The sequence below is a fragment of the Quercus lobata genome, chromosome 2 (assembly GCF_001633185.2).
Source record: "Quercus lobata isolate SW786 chromosome 2, ValleyOak3.0 Primary Assembly, whole genome shotgun sequence".
NCBI lineage: Eukaryota > Viridiplantae > Streptophyta > Magnoliopsida > Fagales > Fagaceae > Quercus > Quercus lobata.
The window spans coordinates 80708738-80730494 of record NC_044905.1 but is presented as its reverse complement, the minus strand read 5'-3'; the positions used below and the strand labels follow the sequence as shown (position 1 = coordinate 80730494).

General features: G+C 34.3%; 4 protein-coding genes across 4 annotated transcripts; 2 read left to right on the top strand and 2 right to left on the bottom strand.

The window, feature by feature from the left end:
* Positions 1 to 1744: 1744 nt before the first annotated feature.
* On the bottom strand, positions 1745 to 3174 carry LOC115972043 (MDIS1-interacting receptor like kinase 2-like). The gene is made up of 3 exons (XM_031092184.1): positions 3114 to 3174; positions 2158 to 2787; positions 1745 to 1755 (listed from the first exon to the last, which is right to left on the bottom strand). The coding sequence occupies exons 1-3, from the start codon at positions 3172 to 3174 to the stop codon at positions 1745 to 1747; spliced, it is 702 nt and encodes a 233-aa protein (XP_030948044.1).
* A 12-nt stretch (positions 3175 to 3186) lies between these two features.
* Positions 3187 to 3990, top strand: LOC115972033 (uncharacterized mitochondrial protein AtMg00810-like). Its single transcript, XM_031092172.1, has one exon. The coding sequence runs from the start codon at positions 3187 to 3189 to the stop codon at positions 3988 to 3990; it is 804 nt and encodes a 267-aa protein (XP_030948032.1).
* Positions 3991 to 7968: 3978 nt separating this feature from the next.
* LOC115972026 (AP2-like ethylene-responsive transcription factor At1g79700) lies at positions 7969 to 10194 on the bottom strand. Its single transcript, XM_031092166.1, has 7 exons — positions 10022 to 10194; positions 9950 to 9975; positions 9146 to 9276; positions 8970 to 9043; positions 8824 to 8874; positions 8661 to 8737; positions 7969 to 8525 (listed from the first exon to the last, which is right to left on the bottom strand). Exons 1-7 carry the CDS (start codon positions 10192 to 10194, stop codon positions 7969 to 7971), a joined length of 1089 nt encoding a protein of 362 aa, XP_030948026.1.
* A 2889-nt stretch (positions 10195 to 13083) lies between these two features.
* On the top strand, positions 13084 to 20033 carry LOC115976820 (FACT complex subunit SSRP1). Its single transcript, XM_031098311.1, has 16 exons — positions 13084 to 13228; positions 14432 to 14617; positions 14846 to 14951; positions 15839 to 15975; positions 16290 to 16373; positions 16458 to 16552; positions 16628 to 16736; positions 16930 to 17016; positions 17091 to 17183; positions 17335 to 17532; positions 17631 to 17776; positions 17859 to 18006; positions 18422 to 18520; positions 18619 to 18798; positions 19522 to 19600; positions 19706 to 20033. The coding sequence occupies exons 1-16, from the start codon at positions 13175 to 13177 to the stop codon at positions 19831 to 19833; spliced, it is 1929 nt and encodes a 642-aa protein (XP_030954171.1). The 5' UTR covers positions 13084 to 13174; the 3' UTR covers positions 19834 to 20033.
* The last annotated feature ends 1724 nt before the right edge of the window (positions 20034 to 21757 follow it).

The following is a 21757-nucleotide window of genomic DNA, read 5'->3' as shown; positions in this document are numbered from 1 at the left end:
TATGGTTCTCAATTGAGCAACAAGCACGCTCTTCAACTGCATAAGTTTCTTGGTTCCTCAATTGCCATAGGGAAATAGCATGTAATGGGTTCATTTTTGGTTTCTTATGAGAAAGAAATTCTTGAGACACCCATTTCATTGTTGGTCGAATCTTTGGTTTAGCTTGTAAGCATGCAAATGCAATTGTTGCAACGAAAAAAAAACATCCCTGGCAACCAGACAGTTTGGAGGTGGAAGACGTTGATCTAATATTTCATTTAGCATTATATTTTGGGGTGATGATGATGATAATGAAGTCAAGAGTTCACCAGGATGTGTTCCCATTAATATTTCTAGTGACAACACACCAAATCTATAAACATCACATTTTTCAGTTACTATCATAGTATATGCTAGTTTTGCACATAAAGAAAAGAACAATAAAAATAGGCGAAAAGCACATTTTGGTCCCTACATTTTCACACGATTCCTACTTTGGTCCCTAAATTTTATTTTTACCGCTTTTAGTCCCTGTTTAGAAAAACGCATTTTGTTTTAGTTCTTTCCGTTAGTGCCGTAGGGCACTGACCTACGTGGTAAACGGAATTATTAAAATAATAATAAAAAATTTTATTTTGTCATTAAAAAATGCCAAGTCAGCATTAAAATTAAAAAAAATAATTTATTAAATTTAACTAAATAAAAAAAATAAAACACAGAAATAAAAATAAAAAATCACATTAATTAAGATTGAAGTGTGTCTTGAGCAAGAACAACAAGAACACATACACAAACCCAGAAATTAAAATTCAAAAATTAAAATTTTCAAAATCATCACATACACATGAAAGTTTGGAGATGGTGTGGAGGAGAAGACGGAGGGAACTCCGGAGAGAATCTGGCGCCTGTTTTAACGCCGGAATTACCGACCTCCGCCGGATTCAACACCGATTAGATCCCTCGCACTTCCGAGAACTTCACAGACGATGACGACATCGACATCGACGACGAGGCCGCCGTGGATCTCGAAATCATCTGAGACGAGTCGGAAGAGGTCGAGGAAGAGGACGACGGAGAGGACCTTTTCCACGACACTTTCTTGGAGTAAGTACTCTCTCGACTCACAATCCGATCTCGATATTTGCTTCCTTCGTTTTTTGAAAACTGTTGAAAAATGTGGGACTTGGTGAAATGAAATGTAGTGATTATCGGAGAATGGATGAGCAGGACCAGTACGAGTCGGTGGGACTGGATGACTCGCTTGAGGACGAGAGAGATTTGGATCAGATCATGCAGGACCGTAGGGTTGCCGACTTGGAGCTCGACGCTCGCGAGGTTCGCGTCACTGGACGCAAGCTTCCTGAGTTTCTCCACGGTGCAGAATATTTTTGGATTGGTTGTGAGGTATTTTTGGATTGATTTGGTAGTTTGGAGTTTTAGGATTTGATGATTTTGCTAGGTTGAGAAAATGATGATTTTGAAAATTCTAATTTTTGAATTTTAATTTCTGGGTTTGTGTATGTGTTCTTGTTGTTCTTGCTCAAGACACACTTCAATCTTAATTAATGTGATTTTTTTTTTCTTTTATTTTTATTTTTTTATATAGTTAAATTTAATAAATTTTTTTTTTTAAATTTAAATGCTGACTTGGCATTTTTTAATGATAAAATAAAATTTTTTATTATTATTTTAATAATTCTGTTTGCCACGTAGGTCAGTGCCCTAACGGCACTGACGGAAAGGACTAAAACAGAAGGCTGTTTTTCTAAACAGGGACTAAAAGCAGTAAAAATAAAATTTAGGGACCAAAGTAGGAATCGTGTGAAAATGTAGGGACTAAAATGTGCTTTTTGCCTAAAAAGTATTAAAAAAGAAAAAAGTAATGCCTTCATTTGTCCATAATTTTTTTTTTTATTTTTTTAAAACAATTTTTATGTAGAGGTTAGTTTTTATATAAAATTCCATTGTGAAAGTGATTATTTGTTAACATGTGCATGTGGTTTGGTTCGTGTAACAAATACTAAAGCAAGCTAAGTAGCATGATTATCAAGAAAACCCTACACGAGAAAATAAGATATAGTTTGTTTGTTTGTTTGTTTTTTTTTTTTTTTTTTTTTTTTTTTTTTTTTTTTTTTTGAGAATGAGAAAATAAGATATAGTTGGAAAAGAAAAATTCACCTGGAGCAATATAACCAAAAGTCCCAGCAAGTAAAGTCTGATTGGAGGAATTCGGATCAAGATTTCTAGCCATACCAAAATCAGAGACAAAAGCCTCCAACTCAGAGTTCAATAGAATATTGTTGCTGCTTATACCTTGATGAACAATAACTTGGACACATTCATGATGCATATAAGATAAGGCATGAGCTATACTTTCGATGACAGTCATCCTTTTCATCCAATCCAATTCCACAACCTTAACATCATTGCTTAGGACAGAAAACAAGCTTCCCATTTCCATGTACTCATAGACCAAAAACATGCATCTTTTTTGCAAATAGTAGCCATAAAGTTTAACAATATTTCTATGTCGAATTTTTGTTAACATTTTGATCTCGTTTTTGAAACTCTTGTCAAAAGTTGGGTCCTCAACTTCTAAGCAATGAAGTTTCTTTAAGGCAACCACTTTACCATTGGGCAACTGTGCTTTGTAAACACTACCATAACCGCTTGTTCCAATGCAATATATAATGTCAAAGTCTTTTGTCTCTTCAATGATGTCTTCATATGCAATTTTGCCATCATAATTCCATATTGAGAAAAAGTCCCCATTTTTTGTTCCCCTTAACCCAGATTGTGTTTTCCTAGCTTGGGATCAAGAGTGAAAGATATACCCAAGAAGTAAAAGCACAAAAAAAAGGCTCGGGGGAACCCAAATTTTTACTTGGCGCATGGTTTTAGGAAGTGGAGGGCAAGGAACAGGAACAGAACCATTGATGTAACCACATAAATCCTTGTTGCCGATAAATCGATCGACTCCATAATAGCTAAAATTAAATGGAATTTGACCCTCCAAAGAATTATATGAAAAGTTAAAATTATTTAAGTAACTGAGAGAAAGCGGAACATTTCCATAAGTCCATTTATGGCCTCAAGCAAGCTTCTAGGCAATGGTTTGCCAAATTCTTAAGCACCTTGATTCAGCTTGGTTTCATTCAATCCAAAGCTGATTATTCTCTGTTTACCAGAAGGCATGGTGACATTTTCATGGTTCTTTTGGTCTATGTGGATGATGTTTTGATAGCTTGCAATGACAAGATTGAAGTGGATAGATTTAAAGTCATGTTAGATGATAAGTTTAAACTTAAAGATTTGGGTGATTTGAAATATTTCCTTGGTTTGGAGGTTGCAAGATCAGACAAAGGAATTGCTCTTTGTCAAAGGAAATACACTCTTGAACTACTCAATGATGTTGGACTGCTTGGCTGTAAGTATGCTAAAACTCCTATGGAGCACAACTTAAAGCTAAGCAAATTTGAAGGAGAAGAGCTTAAAGATCCCAGTCACTATAGAAGGTTTGTGGGTAGGCTCTTGTACTTAATGATCACAAGACCTGACATGACATTTGCTATCCATAAACTCAGTCAGTTTATGTCCAAGCCAAGGAGACCACATCTGGATGCAGCACATAGAGTGTTGCAGTATTTGAAGGGTGAACCAGGCAAAGGACTCATGTTTTCTTCTAGCACAGACTTGCACTTAAAAGGATTTGCAGATGCAGATTGGGCTGCATGTCCTGACACTAGGAGATTAGTGATTGGGTATATCATCTTCATTGGTAATTCTTTGGAGTCCTGGAAGTCTAAGAAGCAGTCTACAGTATCAAGATCCTCAACTGAAGCTGAGTACAGATCCATGGCAGTGGCAACATGTGAGATAGTGTGGATTTTGTACTTTCTCAAGGATATTGGAGTGAATCATGAAAAGGAGGCCTTGTTATTCTATGATAGTCAAGCTGCATCGCACATTGGCTCTAATCCAGTCTTTCATGAGAGGACAAAACATATATAAATAGACTGTCATATGGTTAGGGAAAAGATGTTGGAGAAGGTGATTAAGCTGAATCATGTTAGATCAAATTGTCAATTGGCTGATCTGCTCACTAAGGCTTTGAATTACAATCAATTTTCAACTCTTACTTGTAAAATGGGGATGCTTAATATACATACACTTGCTGCTCTTGAGGGGGAGTATCATAGTTTAGATGAAGCTGCCAAGATTAGTAGCAAGAGCAAGGTAGAAGCCAGCAACACAAAGGGTCATAGCACTGTTCACAGAGCAGTTGATTCTATAACAGAGCATAAATGGCAGAGAAGCATAAGTGAAGTACAATGACCATATGACCTGTGGTTTAGTGTGTTTAGGAGCTTACTTAAGTATTAACACGTGGGACAATTAGTTAATCTTGTAGCTAGCACGTGTGATAGGTTGTTAGTTCTGGTAGTTGGTTATTTTTGTGTTCACACCTGTGCAGACTAGTATATATATAGTTTCTGTAATCATTTTGCTATTTAATGAAATATATAGATTTCAATCCTTGATTCTGTGATATATAGGGAGTTTCTAGCAAATCTATGAGGAAACTATAATGGGTTATGAATCAAATGCGGTTCTATAATGTTAGTTATGAGAGAGAAATTCTGATTGTTTAAAAAATGATTATTTCAAAATATTTGTTGTGGGGCTAGAAGTAGAACCTTGGTTTAAGATGTTCACTCTAAACAACAAAGGCAAGTAGAAAGACTTGACCCTAGAGCCTTGCAGCATGAAATGGGGCAAGTCTTAAATTTCAAAATTTACCCAAGCGATAAATGAGGCAAGGCTCATATTTTAAGGTTAGGGATTCATTCACTATATGATTATTGGTTTTGAAAGCCCTTTTGGATATACACTACTGTAAGTTTTTTAAAAAAACCTTCTCTCCTCTCCCCGTGTGTGTGTATGTTAAAAAATACTTAATATTCTAAAAAAAAAATGATTATTAGTCTTGGACTTAGAAGAGATAGAAATGCTTGAGGGCACATTTGGTACATTGAATGTTGATTACAACATGAATGGTAATCTTTATTACTAAAAATAAAATATGTTGTAATAGAATAACTAAATTTATTCATTAGTTTGGTTGTGAGTTGTAATATTAGAATAAAACTTAAAATCTACTTTAAGAAATATCTCAATCATACAATTATATTTCCTAAAAAATAATATATTTTAAATTTGAGAGAGATGGGTTATTTTTTGATGATTTTTTATTTCCATAATTGTTACGTGGATATGAAAAGTTTGTTTATTTGGAAATATATTAATATTAGAAATTATTATACCTACTAAGTAATAGTTATTACAACCCTTATAGAGAAGAATAGTTATTCCTCATTTTAAAGAAGGGTTCGGCTTACCTTCAGTACTTTAAAATTTTTATTTATTTTTTATTTATACAAGATATAAATTCTACTCTAACCTAATCTAAGTGTATATGTGTGTGAAACTCCTTCCCAGAGACTTGAACCCGAGTCCTTACCCCCCACAACTCACAAACACTTATACTTGTGGAGTGACCATCGCACCAATATTAGAATAAAACTTAAAATCTATTTTAAGAAATATCTCAATCATACAATTATATTTCCTAAAAAATAATATATTTTAAATTTGAGAGAGATGGGTTATTTTTTGATGATTTTTTATTTCCATAATTGTTATGTGGATATGAAAAGTTTGTTTATTTGGAAATATATTAATATTAGAAATTATTATACCTGCTAAGTAATAGTTATTACAACCCTTATAGAGAAGAATAGTTATTCCTCATTTTAAAGAAGGGTTTGGCTTACCTCCAGTACTTTAAATTTTTTATTTATTTTTTATTTATACAAGATATAAATTCTACTCTAACCTAATCTAAGTGTATATGTGTGTGAAACTCCTTTCTAGAGACTTGAACTCGAGTCCTTACCCCCCACAACTCACAAACGTTTATACTTGTGGAGTGATCATCGCACCAAGGGTGTGCGGTGGTTCTCCTGTACTTTTTAAACTGGAATTTTCTTTTGTTTTAATGAGAAATTGCCACACCATCCACTAACTAAATAAAATGTGGAGATTAAAAGTTTAAATCCCACTACCATTTGTCATTGTGTATTTAAAACAAAAGTAGACGTTTAATTAAAAAGTATTACAAATAAGCCGAACTCTTTAAAGAATAACTATTCATAAGAAATGATTATTTTCTATAATAAAAACATAACTAAACTATTAAATAGCAAAATCATAGAAATAACTATAACATTACAATGCCTATTACAATCTACAAAACATGCCATTGCTTAATTGCTCTATAAAACACAATTATTTTTTACTTTTTTTTTTTTGAGAAATAATTACAATATGCTGCTAACTCCACAGCTCGAACTCTTTTCCCTCTAAACCCCTAAACACTTTGTACACGGAGATGTGCCAATTCAGCTACAAGGCCTTTGGTAATCACTTTTTACTTTGATAGTTATATGTACATGTCATATTGTTCAAATGTAATTATGACAATTTAAAGGTGATGAAATTTCTTAAGAGAATGTTTCTTTTTCAAATCCTTCACTGGACAGTAGGTCTAGGCACGGACTCAATTTCACACAAAACTAACGTGTCAAGTTGTGATTGTTTAATAATAAGTTGAGTGGTAATGGTGGACCCTTTGCTTTCTCTTCTCTCCAAATGTTACAATGGAAAGAGGTTGAAAGCAGAGCAAGCGTAAAAAATGTCACTAACCATTTCTCTCTCATTTTGAAAAGTCATTTATTTGTTAATGTGTGAATAAGATAGTGGTTTATTGCTAGTGTTGTGTAAGAAACTTGTAATAGATGCTAAGATTGAGTAATTCTTGTCCAGTTGATAAAGCATATCTAACATTATTTATGTTATTTGCTCTATAAAATACAATCAATTTTCCTACTTTTATATACATGTTATATTAGTCAAATAATTCCTGGGAACCATTTTAGTCCTAACAGTGATGTTTTCTATGCCCCAATGTGGAGAGGTCGATGGGGTTTGAAGTGGTTGAATTACGTTCATATTTGCTCTACAATCTCGTTCCTCATTGAGAGCAAAGGATCAACAACTTCCTTTTTAGGCTACTTTAGAATCTAGTTTCTTGGTCAAAATGCTAATACTTTAAGAGAAGGGTGCCTTCTTATTACAAGGGGATCGTCGTGATCAGGCGTAGGAAAACGTTTACTAAAAACATCTTTGTGAACTTGGAAAACTCTGTGAGAGAATATGTGCATTTGGATTTTTTTTTTCCATAAGCGTATTTGCTAAAAGTCGACAAAAGTACAATTATAATTGAAAAGAAGTGAAACTATAAAAAGACGTATATAAATAATAAGCTAACGAAAGCAAGCTGATCCGAACATGCATAGATGATTAAGAAAGTTGATGGCCTAATGATAGGAGTGCTGTTAAGTGTGAAATTTCTTGTTGGGTAAGTTTCAATCCACATGGGAAGGTGTATAAAACTAGACATTATCTCAAAGAGGCCAGGGGCTTAGTGATTTATGTATACCTGAAGATGTGGACTATCTACACCTAAATAGAAAGACACTATGAGGCATCACTTGTTACACATTACTGGCTTTGGGCGTTAATTTATGATGGTATATGATGATTGCCTTTGAGTTAGATAACATTGCCAAACTAGATTTACAGATTTAAGTTTAATTTGCAAGCCAGCGATGACTACTTTGAAGTCAAAAGTGATGAAATGTACATTGGTGTACCATCAACTTTATGACTATTAGTATTCAATTGCTAGTGAAATTTACGTGTAAGCAATGTCAATAATACTTACATATATACACACACACACAGACCAAAACAAGCTCTAAGCTCTTGATATTCTCAATGCAAAACACCATACATGCATTTTCTAAAGAATTTACACCCACTAGTAAATAAATGAAAAGCATATCATGCTGTTTCATATAAGGCCATTTATAATATGAAATCAAGTCCTCTTTCTTGCAATTCTATGCTGTCTTCATTGGAATTGCAGACAAATGGGATGTCACCAATTCCATCATAAAAGATCCCAAAGAAATCATCATCACTACCCATCTGTGCTTGGTTGTTTGGCTCTTCCCCATCAGTGTCATCTTCAGAAATGTTTGAATTCTTCTCAACTAATTCTTTGAATACCGAAGATCGAAGGAGGCGGCCCAGTGCAGTGGGAGAGGAAGACTTATTGATTGAGCTAACAGGAATTTTGCTTTCAAATATATCATGCTTTTCAGGGGACTTCAAGTAGCCTGTGACCAAAGGATTAGTGTGTAAGAACAAGGATATGGATTTCTCTTTTGGATTGTAGTTACTTGGTGATGTCACTGTATGAGGCTCTGGGATGGCCTGTAGTTCATGAGTGGCTAATGAGGCATTTGGTCCTGGCTTTAACCATCCTATGTATGTACTCAAGTCAAAGTTGGTCACAGCATTGATCCCTCTGTACTCAATTGCTGCAATGTCATAAGCACGAGCAGCTTCCTCTTGGGTACCTATTAGAATAATGGCTAAATGATTTAATTATCACTTTTCTAACAGTTTAAGTTTTTAGGACAATTAGTAGTTTATCGTAAAGTAGCTGGTCTTAAAAATGAGGGAGAAATATGGATATGTAATATGTAACATACTGTAAGTAGCAAGGTAGAGGTATTTGTTTCCAAAAACTCTCCCTATTCTTGCTTCCCATCTGCCATTATTATGGTGCCTGCATAATATTCACACACAATATGATTCTCTTTCCATTAGTTATATTCTCAAGTGGTTGGTTTTATCAAATATCAAGAGACTCACCTTGCAACTCCCCTATACTTGGATACACCTCTTGAGAAACCACTGCTTTTTCTGAAAGAAACAAAACCCAAATCATGTTATTTAGAGGAAGTGTCCACGGTTGTGGATTACAGTCTATTTTTAACAATATGTATGAGGGATCATACCTTCTTAAAGTGGCCAAATACTCCTCTTTTGTCACAGATTGCATTATTTCAATCTCAGTCTCATAATCAGACACCTGTAAAAAGTATCCATGGTATCAAATTAATTTCCTTTATGTTATATGACTTTCTAAAGGTTTGCAGGAAATCAATTGTAATCCATAAAATTTCATTCTTACTGGGAAATTGGTGAAAGTTGTTGTCCCCCAAGTGAAAAGTTTTCTACCTTGTTTCCCTTTCTTCTTCTGTGTTATATTCCAAGATAGCTTACCCCACAAGTGAGCTTCAAACCGTCCTGTCCATCTATGTCCGTCAGTGGCGGCCCCACTTGTATGTGAGGGAGGTCACAGGACCACCCTCACTTGCCATTTTATTTTTTATTTATTTTTTTACCTAGCAAAAAAAATATATAAATAATTAGTTTAAATTAATCAGTTTAGTGAACGTGTGTATATATATATATATATATATATATATATACTTATAAAAAAAATATTATATACTATATTAACTTATTTTTACTACCTTAATAAAAATGTTAATCAATATGATTTGAGAATCACAAGAATATAAATTCAACAAAAATAATAGTATTGCTACATCCACAATACTTTCACAATAAATCTTATGTGATAAGCGGTTAGAAATTATTATGGCCACTTTATTATTCTCATATTAGCTCTTATTAGTCTTTTTTTTATAATTTTTTTTTTTTTTTTTTTTATCTTTGGTAGTACAAAAAATTTAATATTTCATGTTTTTTTTTTTTTTTTTTTTTTTTGACGTTTATATATTCAAGTTGTCTCTTTATTAAATTTGGTATAATTTAAATTTTTTAGTGACTATCCTAAAAAAAATTCCTAAAGCCACCATTGGTGTCTGTTCATTTCATTGATTCAAGTTCATCATCAATAAAGGAAAAGAGACATAAATAGTCATGTATGTTATAGAATCATAAACCACTTAATTCCTTAATTTAGACCTGCTGACTCCACGAAATCTTGAACTTCTTTTTCACTGCGGTGGCATTACTAGAAGTTTGGTCAACTTGTTGCTGTGGCAATTGCTGCTGTTTCTGATCACTTTTATTATAATTATCATCACTGTTACTAAGTGCAGCTACAGTTGTATCTCTTCGCCGTCTCTTCACAGAACGTGTTCCCTCAGCCTCACCATTTGCCACACACATGCGCAGCCTTCCTACATTCTCTTCATTCTTCACCACCATTGTTTCCATCTCTTGTATCCTTCCTTTGATGCTTTCACTCTTCCTTTGCTTCTTTGTGTGGTTGCTTGATCTAATAAGTTAAGAGTTTATGTATATATATATATACACACACACACATCACTAGTTTGCTTCATTTGGCTTATTATTTTTTTTGTTGTTACACCTGTGATTTAATAAAAGTCTAAATAAAGGAGACGACGATCAGTAGGTAGACAAATTTGGAATGTCAATCCACTGTTTCCAGTGCTTTTGGCTTTGCTACACATAGCCGGCTGGCTGCAGATAACACCATAAGTACAAGGTTAAAGCAAGGCTATGCCATTTCAAATGATGTTTTGTTTTGATTTGCTTTGTTTTTTAGATGGTTTATTGTTGGTGACTTGGTGTAGTTAAGTAGGTAGGATTCAAACTCAGATTTTTTTTTTTTTTTTTAAACAATAAGAGATTTTTTTATGGATTTTACTTTAAAAAATAAAAATAAAATTTAGTTGAGCTATAGAACTACATTTTATTTTTAAGCAAAAAGCATAAGTAAACTTTTGCATTGCTATTAATACAACTAGTGCGTGTTTGGGAACAGATTTTAAGCCCCTCTTCTTTCTTTCTTTCTTTTTTTTTTTTTTTTTTTGGCTTTTTAACTTTTATGTACAGTTTTTTAAAATCTCGCTTTTTTTTTTTTTTTTTCATTTTTTTCAAAATACAAATTTATTTTAGCATATTTTTAGCAAAAGTTAAATAAGTTGTTCCCAACTTAGAGATGATAACACTTTAGTAGGGAAGAATGAAACAAGAATATGACCATAATGTTCCTCAAAAAAAAAAAAAAAAAATACGACCATAAAAATCCTACACCTCTTAATTTTTTAAAGATATTTAGAGTTCAAATCTTTTCTCCCTTGTTTTAACTATCAAATTCCATAAAATTAAGACAGGTTTTTGATACACATCTTGTACATATAAACTATAATTGCTTGCAGCTATAGTTTTTTTTTTTAGAAACAAAAACACACGTACAAGGGAGCGGGAAGTAGGTTTTAACACAAAGACACATTACAACTCTACTCGAAAGTCATGGTAACTTTTAAAGGAGAGTATGACAAATTATATTACACACAATATACTCTTTTAAGTAATGTGAAATAATTATCCATTCTTTTAGTTATAGTTATAACTTATACTTTCTTACAACACGCACTTAGCGTGCGTGAAAATGCTAGTCTTAGTTAACTCCTAACTTGGGTTGTAAAAATCATTATTAAAGCCTCATTAAGACCTAATAAATTTCTTTTGCCTTCATTTTCCCTGATTGTTGAATTCTCCTTTAGCTGCCTTATTCCCATATATTCCATTAAGACCCAATAAATTGCTTTTGCCTCAGCTCATTTTTGTCCCTCTTATAACAAGGGGAAAAAAAGTGATTTAATTTTTTAAACCTGAGTTCTTTATGTGGGAAGTATTGGGGGATACCATTGAGCCACAAATTTCTTGGTGCCTGTACTATCTCCACTCTATAAATTGGAATCTGCTGAGTCCAACATCTTGCTGTTATGCTAATACTGAGCTCAATAATCTATTTGATCAAGAATATAGGAATGTAAAAAAGAAAAAGAAAAAAAGAATCCAACCTCCAATTACATCAAAACCATACAAGATCAGTTGGATTAGTGACTGAAAAAAAAGGGGTGCTTTGGAATCTGCTGAGTCCAACATCTTGCTGTTAGGCTAATACTGAGCTCAATAATCTATTTGATCAAGAATATAGGAATGTAAAAAAAAAGAAAAAAAAGAATCCAATCTCCAATTACATCAAAACCATACAAGATCAGTTGGATTAGTGACTGAAAAAAAAGGGGTGCTTCTTGGGTAGATGATCAGCCTATTGGTGCTACTCACGGCTTATTGTGAAGAATCAGAACTTTTTTTTTTTGTTGCTAATTTGTAAAGAACAGAATTATAGAAGAAATTATGGCAACTAATAATGCATGAGATGTTACTAGGCTTTGAAGCCTTTTTAATATAAAAAAACAATAATAATAATAACAAATGAGCTATTTTGTTTCCAAAAAAAAAACCCAGATGCACAAGCATTAAGCTGCAAACACACCCAGATTATAATCAACAACAAAGAAACATAATAATCAGCTCACACTAGAACCTACAATAAAAGGAAAATAGTCCTCTCCAGTTCATAGAAAATGAAAATGAAAATCTTAATCGTGAAATTGACTCTCTCAATTTCTAGTGAAATGGAGAAGATCTTGTTCCACAACAAATACTAGCACCAATAAAAAAATAGAAATAGTCAGATGCCAAAGGTTACAGAGGACCCAATTTGAAACAGAATTTGGAACATTTTGACTAAAGAAACAATCAATATCTAACATCCTACATATATACTTGCATACTCAATTTTAAAATTTGATCTAACATTACAATCAATCCACAGGTGGTAGATCTATCACAGCTGCCCAAGCTATCTTACAGATAGTTTGCTATAAAAACTTTTCCTTTTAATCTTTAAGCTTTGGTCCTAGGCTTTGGTTTAAGCCAGCATCTTTATTAATGTATCATTTGTCTCGATACAACATAATTCTTCTACTTTTTGAAATTGAATTGTTTAAAAAAATTGTTCGTAAAGTTGTACTTTGAGAAAGTGTGGTTTCAAAACGGAATGCCAAACATGCATAAATTAGGGGAAAATCACATTATTAAGAAAGTAGAAACAATTTTGTCGATGACAAAAACAAAAAACGACATGCCGTATAGGCTTTTCATCAGACACAAAAGGAGTACACGCCCACAGCTTATGATATCCAAATTGGCGCCAGAAGGTAGTGTGCGCAATGCGCACCGTCTTCTCTACTTATATATATGTTCAGAAGGCCACTCTCCCTCTCTCATTTTCCAAATCCATTTCTCTCTCTCTCTCTCTCTCTAAAAACCTATTTTGCTCTGCGATTTCAATTTCGATTTCTGAGCCATGACCGACGGTCACCTCTTCAACAATATCTCTCTCGGCGGCCGTGGAGGCACTGTAAGCTCTCTCTCTCTCTCTCTTAGTGCATTTCGTTTTGCTCTGCGATTTCCATTTCTGAGCTATGAGTTTTTGTTCTTCGATTTACTTTTTTTTTCTCAACGCTATTTCGTAACCCTAAAGTAATTTCCATGTACAACGTAACTCTCTGTGGTTGGGTGCGTTTGGTTCCGCCGTTAGTCGGGGTGTTGAAGATTAGGGATTTTGACATTTTGTGACTGTTTGGCCGCTAATCGCGAAACCCTAATTGATTTTGTTTTTTTCTTTGTTCTACTATTTTTTATTTCTTAGTTTGGTTCTGAAAAATTTTGGCTTTGGAGTTTGGTCTGTTATGTTAGTTGGGTGACTTCTTGAGGAAAATGGTGCGTTTTATAAACCTTAATTTGTGACTTTAGAGCCCTAATTTCGCTGCATTTTCTAAAAGTTTTCAAATTTGGTGCGTTTGGTTGCAGTGATAGTGGGAGGAGTTGAGATGATTTATTAGGGATTTGGTGACTGTGGGTGCTAAAAATGGTCTTGAAACCCTAATTGATTGTGTTTTTAGTAATTTTTTTTTTCCTTTTCGTTTGATTATGAGAAATTGGGCTTTGGTTTGTTAAGTTTGCTTGGTTACTCGTGAGGAAAATGATGCATTTTGCAAACCCTAGTTTTCTGACTGTGGGACCCTAATTTCACTGCTTTTGATAATTTTTTTGAATTGCATACCTGGAAGTTCTAGATAAGCTGTTTGGTTAGTGAGAAATTGCAGGAGAAAAAGTGAACTTTGTAATGCTGTTATTGGAACTTACTTGTGTCTTCAATTAGGAACCCTAATTCATTTTATATCTTTTCTCCCAATTTTATGTATATATTGTTTTGAGCTGTTTAATTGCTAAATACTTTTGGGGGTAGAAATGACTCTCAAAATCTTTTTCACATGATTCACATCATGTAAACTTTTTGGTAATTGCCAAAGGTTTTTGAGATTGGTAAATTTGATTATTAAGTAAAGTTAGGGAATTTTTAGAATGCTTCCCAGAAGGAAAAAAGAAAATATAAAGGCTTGGAAAGCTTCTAAGTGTGCCCTCTTGATAATGCTATTAAAACTTTATTTTATTGCATTTTTTTAGACTTAATTACTCTAGCCCAAACGATGTTATGCTTTACTGAAATCAAATCTTGACATATTCATAATGATTTCATGTTGTCATATGTTGAATGCAGAATCCAGGGCAGCTGAAGGTATTTTCAGGAGGCATTTTATGGAAGAAACAAGGAGGTGGTAAGGCAGTTGAGGTGGATAAAGCTGACATCATGGGGGTGACATGGATGAAGGTCCCAAGGTCAAATCAACTTGGTGTTCGGATCAAAGATGGGTTATACTATAAGTTTACCGGATTTCGAGACCAGGTTAATATTCTCTCTCTCTCTCTCTCTCTCTTAACTATTTTAGTGAATGCTATAAAAGAAATGCACTTTAGCTTTTGTTAACAAGCTGAGCTGTTGGTTTCTTGTTCCATGCATCTGTTGTGTGTCAATGTCTTTTTTGAATGATAATAATATGGAAATCTCTCTAATCATGCATAAATGCCCAAAACAAGCTTATCCTTATGTTGCTCTTTTATTCTCGTGCTGTAGGATGTCACAAATTTGACCAATTTCTTCCAAAACGCTTGTGGCATAACACCGGAGGAGAAACAACTTTCTGTCAGTGGACGGAATTGGGGAGAAGTTGATTTAAATGGTCAGTTACTCTTTTCTACTCACTTTTTTTCTGAATGTTATATATTAAATCATCTTGTGTTATGCTACCCTTGATCTGGCTTGTGGGAATGTTCTTTGGTTGGTGTAGATTCTCTCTCTCTCTCTCTCTCTCTGTCTGTGTGTTTATTTTGGGTAAGTGATAAATTCAGATGGCACTACCATAGCTTATAGAAATTTCCTTTTTTTTTTTTTTTTTGGGAATTCTATTGTTTTTCAAGAAAATTACAATGTCATTTACATGAAATCTTGTGAACCATCCTTGAAGTGACCATTATTTGGTGTTTTTCCTTTGTAAACTTCCCATTCCTTTTTTTTTTTTTTTTTTTCTTTTCCCCACTCTTAAATAAATTTACTTATCAAAAAATAATTTGGAGTTTCTTGCTTGTCAAATTAGAATTTTGTGAGTCTCCAACTTATGCTAAAGTATTTCAGAAACCTTCTCATACATGCAATCTTGTGGTCTCCTCAGCTTTAATTGTTATTTCTTATTATCCTCGCTGCAATATCATGAGAGTTTTTTTTTTTTTTGGTTAAAATACTATTTTGGTTCCTAAACTTTACCAAAAGTTTGTTTTTCATCCTTAAACTATTATTTACAAGGTTTAGGGATGAAAAAAAATAACTTTTTAAAGTTTAAGAACGAAAAACAAAATTTTGTTAAAGTTTAGGGACCAAAATAGTATTTTACCCTTTTTTTTCTCTATCTAGAACTTACCAGTGTTATAGAAAGTAGAGTTTTTTATTTTTTATTTAAATTGTTACAAGTATGTTGATTATCTTTCATATATGATTTTTGCTGCTACTAGGCTAGTAGTGGTAGGCTGCCCTGATTGTATAATTTCATCCCTTCTCTATTGCTTTTTGCAGGGAATATGCTGACTTTTTTGGTTGGTTCAAAGCAAGCCTTTGAGGTATCTCTAGCAGATGTCTCACAAACTCAGCTTCAAGGGAAAAATGATGTAATCTTAGAGTTCCATGTGGATGATACAACTGGAGCTAATGAGGTCTGTGGGGGTGTATTTAAGCTTATGTTTATTGAATGACTGCAAAGTACTCACTAATTGGATGTTTATGAACACATAGTTATTTTCAGAACTGGATGTTTATGAACACATAGTTACTTTCAGAACTGCTATATTGAAATTTAGGCTTTATTTGTGGCCCCTAAAAAAATGCTTTACTTGGTATATGACATCTCTATTTTTGAGAAGGTACTTAGTATAAGATTATCCTAGATGGCAACAAATATTTTAATTTTAGATTGCTTGTTTGAGATTAATGTTATTGCTTTCTGATTGTTTTTATGTTATTATCACAGAAAGATTCATTGATGGAGATAAGTTTTCATATACCTAATTCTAACACCCAATTTGTTGGTGATGAGAATCGTCCTCCTGCTCAGGTTGGTTTCTTCTTGCTATGTGGTAAAATTGTGTGATTTACTTATTGTGATTGTCACTGATGTCTTTTCCATCAACTGTGTTAGGTTTTCCGTGACAAAATTATGTCAATGGCAGATGTTGGTGCTGGAGGTGAAGAAGCTGTGGTTACCTTTGAGGGTATTGCTATCCTCACGCCAAGGTAGGTGTTGTGGGATGCTGAGAACTTTATATGTTCCCTTCATGTATGGCTAACATAAATTTTTACTTTTTGCAGGGGGCGATACAATGTTGAACTTCATCTCTCATTCTTACGTCTCCAAGGACAAGCTAATGATTTCAAAATTCAGTACAGCAGTGTTGTTCGGCTGTTTTTACTTCCTAAGGTTTTCTTCTTGGGGCTGATATATAAGGGTGCTGATTAAAATGTTCAATTTATGTATATTCATATCATGTGTATAGATTGTTATATGTGTATTCGTATCATGCAATTTATAATTGCCTTTGATCAATTGATCAGTTCTGGTTTCTGTAATACCGATCAAAATTTATATGGCCTTGTTCTTTACATTTATGCAGTCAAATCAGCCACATACATTCGTTGTTGTTACTCTTGATCCACCAATCCGTAAAGGGCAAACTTTGTACCCACATATTGTTTTGCAGGTATTTTGTTGGTTTCAGTGTATCACTATAGGATCCTATTATTGCCATGTTCTCATATCTTCATTCTTGCACAGTTTGAAACTGACTTTGTAGTTCATAGTGACCTGACAATGAGCGAAGATCTTTTGAACACCAAATACAAGGAAAAGCTAGAACCTTCATATAAGGTAATATATTTCATTTGTTTGTTTGTTTCTGTTTTCTTATTCTTTTTATTAGCTCTTAATTGCTAGACTTTAGAGTTGCATATAAGTTTTAGAGACCTGAGCTTGCTAGATTCACATTTAAGTTCTTTGATGGCTTGATTTGAACAAACAGGGGCTCATTCATGAAGTTTTTACAACAATATTGCGTGGCTTGTCTGGTGCCAAAGTTACTAAACCAGGAAAATTCCGTAGTTGTCAAGATGGTTATGCTGTGAAGTCATCATTGAAGGCTGAAGATGGGGTCCTCTATCCACTTGAAAAGAGTTTCTTCTTTCTACCAAAACCTCCTACGCTTATTCTTCATGAAGAGGTACAGTGTTTTAACTTTTGCAGATAAATTATAAATCTGATATAGTGTGATGGACACCACATGGAGATTGACCCATTTTATTTTATTTCTGATTATAGATCGAGTATTTGGAATTTGAGAGGCATGCTGCTGGTGGCTCAAATATGCATTACTTTGATCTTCTTATAAGACTGAAAACTGAGCAAGAACATCTATTTCGGAACATCCAGAGGAATGAATACCATAATCTTTTTGACTTCATCAGGTAATTTAATTTTCTCATCTCATTTCATGGATAGTAATCATCTAGTTGTCTTCAAGTTCTCAACTTTGGGCAATTCATGCAGTGGGAAGGGATTGAAAATTATGAACCTGGGAGATGTCCAAACTGCAGATGGTGTGGCACGTGTTCTTCAGGATGAAGATGATGATGCTGTTGACCCACATCTTGAGCGCATTAAGAATCTAGCTGGTGGAGATGAGAGTGATGAAGAGGTAAAATCTTCCTACTATTGGTTTTCTTGTTCCTTTTTTTTGGGGTGGCTGCCATAGACATGCAAAGCATGTAAGAAATTTTGACATTTTTGGTATTTTTATAAAATGTGGGATCCTGAAACTTAAAGTAAACTGTGTGTGTGTGCGCATGTTTGTCTGCATGCAGTTGAGTAGCTGTTCTGACTGTCTAGTATGTGTTTAGACGTCTTTGCATTTTTTAGCTTTTTCTCATGTGTTTTAGCGTTCATGCGATCCAGTTGTTCAGCCCATGTGTTTCAGTGTTTCTTCATGTCTTCTTATCTCTTGTTTCTGTACTTGTCTTTTGGTATGCTTGTGTGCCTGCCACTGCTTTGCTTGTGTATGTCTCTGGGAATGCTTTTTGAGAAGTGCGTTTACATGTGATGACTTTCTGCAGGATGAAGATTTCGTCATTGACAAAGATGATGGAGGTTCTCCAACTGATGATTCTGGGGAGGAGGAATCCGATGCTAGTGAAAGTGGAGATGAGAAAGAGGCAAACCATTTTTATTGTCATTTTTTTTGTTCAGTTTTTAAGAGGATTATGATTAGATTTTATTTGGTTACTCACATTAAATGAATGCCAAATTTCAGAAGCCTGCCAAAAAGGAATCCAGAAAAGAGACATCTTCGAAGGCATCTTCTTCTAAGAAGAAATCTAGAGATGGAGATGAAGATGGTTCAAAGAAGAAGAAACAGAAAAAGAAAAAGGACCCAAATGCACCCAAGAGGGCAATGTCTGGTTTCATGTTCTTCTCACAAATGGAAAGAGAGGTGAGTTGTCTGTCCTACATTTACAGCACTGATTATGTCTTTTGTTGGTATAGTACAAGTTCAAGGGAAAAATGAAATTAGATGGCATGGATGGGTTGGTTATGTGGGCCTGGAGAGGATATTTTAGGTCAGGGCAGATTTTTGTTGATATTTTTTTCAGGGAAAGTCCAAAAAAAAAAATCCTGGAGTTTTATCCTCGTGACAAGTGAAACCTCATACTTTTAGATGTATCACTTTAAACCCCATACTTTAATTATTGTTCCAAACAAAACCCCACCTATGGTCTCAGGTGTTTCAAAATTTTCAAGTGTTTAGCACAATAGTGAAAGTGTGGGGGTTTGAAGTGGCACATTTGAAAGTATGGATTTTAATATGCAGGACTTCTGTTGTTTTATGATAAATTTATTCGTAATGGTTTCGGTTCAGGTTGAGTGCATATGTATCGGTGTATAACATATGGATAACCATCCTGGCTTGAACCGACTCAACCATTACCAAGCCGACTAAGGTTCCTACCCATAGTCAGCCAGTTCTATTTTGAGCCAAGTGAAAATGTCTTTGATTGCAATGTGAGAAAATAGAGCAATCTAACAGAGTAATTCTTTTTATATGGGGGTTTACAAATGTCATTTTTGTTGTTGTTGTTGTTGTTAATACATGCAACTAGTAATTGTTGAGTGTTGGTCATGAGTATATTCCTAACCTTAGTCCTGTTGACCACAGAATGTAAAGAAAACCAACCCTGGAATTGCGTTTACAGAGGTGGGAAGAGTTCTTGGAGATAAGTGGAAAAAGATGACAGGTAATCATTGCTCTTCATCAGGAACTCTGTATGATTTGCCAATTATAGCTTGTATTACTTGGCAGCATCTTAATACTTTCCCATCTGTGCTGAATGTGTGTGCAGTGGAGGAGAAAGAACCATATGAAGCAAAGGCTCAGCAAGATAAAAAACGTTACAAGGATGAAATCAGCGGCTACAAGAACCCACAACCAATGAATATAGATTCAGGAAATGAATCAGATAGCGCATAGATTAGCATAGATAATATTATCCTCCAGTTTTTGTGCAACTGTTGTATTGGTCAGCTCAGATTAATACTAGATATTTGTGGGATATTTGACAATGTATCTATGCATGTTCAGTTAGAAGCTATTTTCTCCTATACTTAACTGATGGGCTAGTTGGTAATGAAAATTCCATATCAGGTTTGGTGCCTGGTTATGACTTCTAAGTACTTTAATGATCCGTTTGGATTGAGGAGCAAGGAGAGGATCCGTTTGGATTGAGGAGCAAGGAGAGGGAGTAGAAAATAGTGAAATTGACCCAAAATTAACTTATTTTTTGCCAATTCTACTTTACTCCCCTCCCTTTCACCTCACCTCCCTCCCTCCCTCCTCAATCCAAACGGGCTCTAAGGGTGACAATGTTTCACACATAATTGCGCATTAGTTTTCATTTGAGGCTTTTGTGAAAAAGTAGCATGTTTGATAATTCAATTGTTCTCAATTCAGTTATCATCATTTTAGGATTTTCTTCCACCCAAAATTATATATCCTTTTTGTATTAAGCTACTTAAAAAGAGATATCTCCATACCATTTTGGAATGACTTCTAATACATATATGGACACTAATATTTATTTTTTGAAAAATGTGTATTACAACTTATAATTGAGTATTTATCAATCTTTAGAATGTGCCTATAGAGTATTCGTTAACATGATTCTTCTTTTAAAAATAACTCAAATTGTGGGCATATATCCAAAAAAGAACACATAACAACAATGAATTTATGCGTGCAGTCAATGTATCATTAACAAGTGTATTTTCTTTAATTTATGTGTGCAAACACATATCATGCACATGACCCCACTATTACCTAGAAAACCCACTACCCAATAAACCCATATCACCCACACCTATAGTTGCCTAGAAAACCCACCGCCCAACAAACCCATATCACCCACACATCCCACAACCACAACTATCAAAATTGAACCACTTCCACTGGCACGGTGCCACCCAAAAACCAACAACAAACCAAAACCAAGTAAAAAAAAAATGCAACTCACCTACCCAAAATCATAATCCACTTCCACTCAAAACACAACCCATAGATCTACTACTCAACCGTTGCTCCTTCTTCACCCAAAACCACGAGATAGAGAGTTGAAGAGTTAGGGCATGAGAGGGAGAAAGTTGAGAAGAGAAAGTTAGAAGGTGAAAGGGAGGCAGCTGAGAGAAAAGAGAGATTCAACACCACCACCACACTTTGATCGACGAGCAATCGATCGCAATCTACATGATCAACAAGGTTTTGTTGCCAAATGAGCTTCTTAAGGCTCAAGCCGAGACTTTGACATTAGCTCCGACTCCCGAAAAGGCAGTGGATTATCTCAAGGCAAGTAAGAAGAAGACGAAGAAGATGGGTTTGTGAAAGGGTTTTTATTTTATTTTATGATTTGGAGAGAGAGAGAGAGAGAGAGAGAGAGAGAGAGAGAGAGAATAAAAGTTAGGGACAAAGTTGTCTTTTGCTGTCTAAATTGGTGGGTTTTAAAATATTTTGGGCCTAGTTGGTATTATCACAAATCTCAAGGTAGATTTGTGAAATTTACCTTTTTTTTTGGGGGGGGGGGGGGAGGGGATTTTGGTGTGAGGCTAGGTAGGACACAAGTTAGACTTGATCTACTCCGGGTTAGTTTTGACCTAATCCAACAAGTTTATTTTTTATTATATATATATATATATATATATATAGAAAATAATTAAGAAATTTAAAGGATTTTTTTTTTAATTTAACTTTTTATAAAATACAGAATGTTTTAGACACCAAATTTTTTTTTTTTAATAAAATAAGCAATTAACAATATTGTGGGGCCCGAAATCTGAGGTCCCAGCCCACTTAGTATTAGAAGCCCAAGCCCAGGCCGAGGAGCCTTACTGCTAAAGACGCGCAA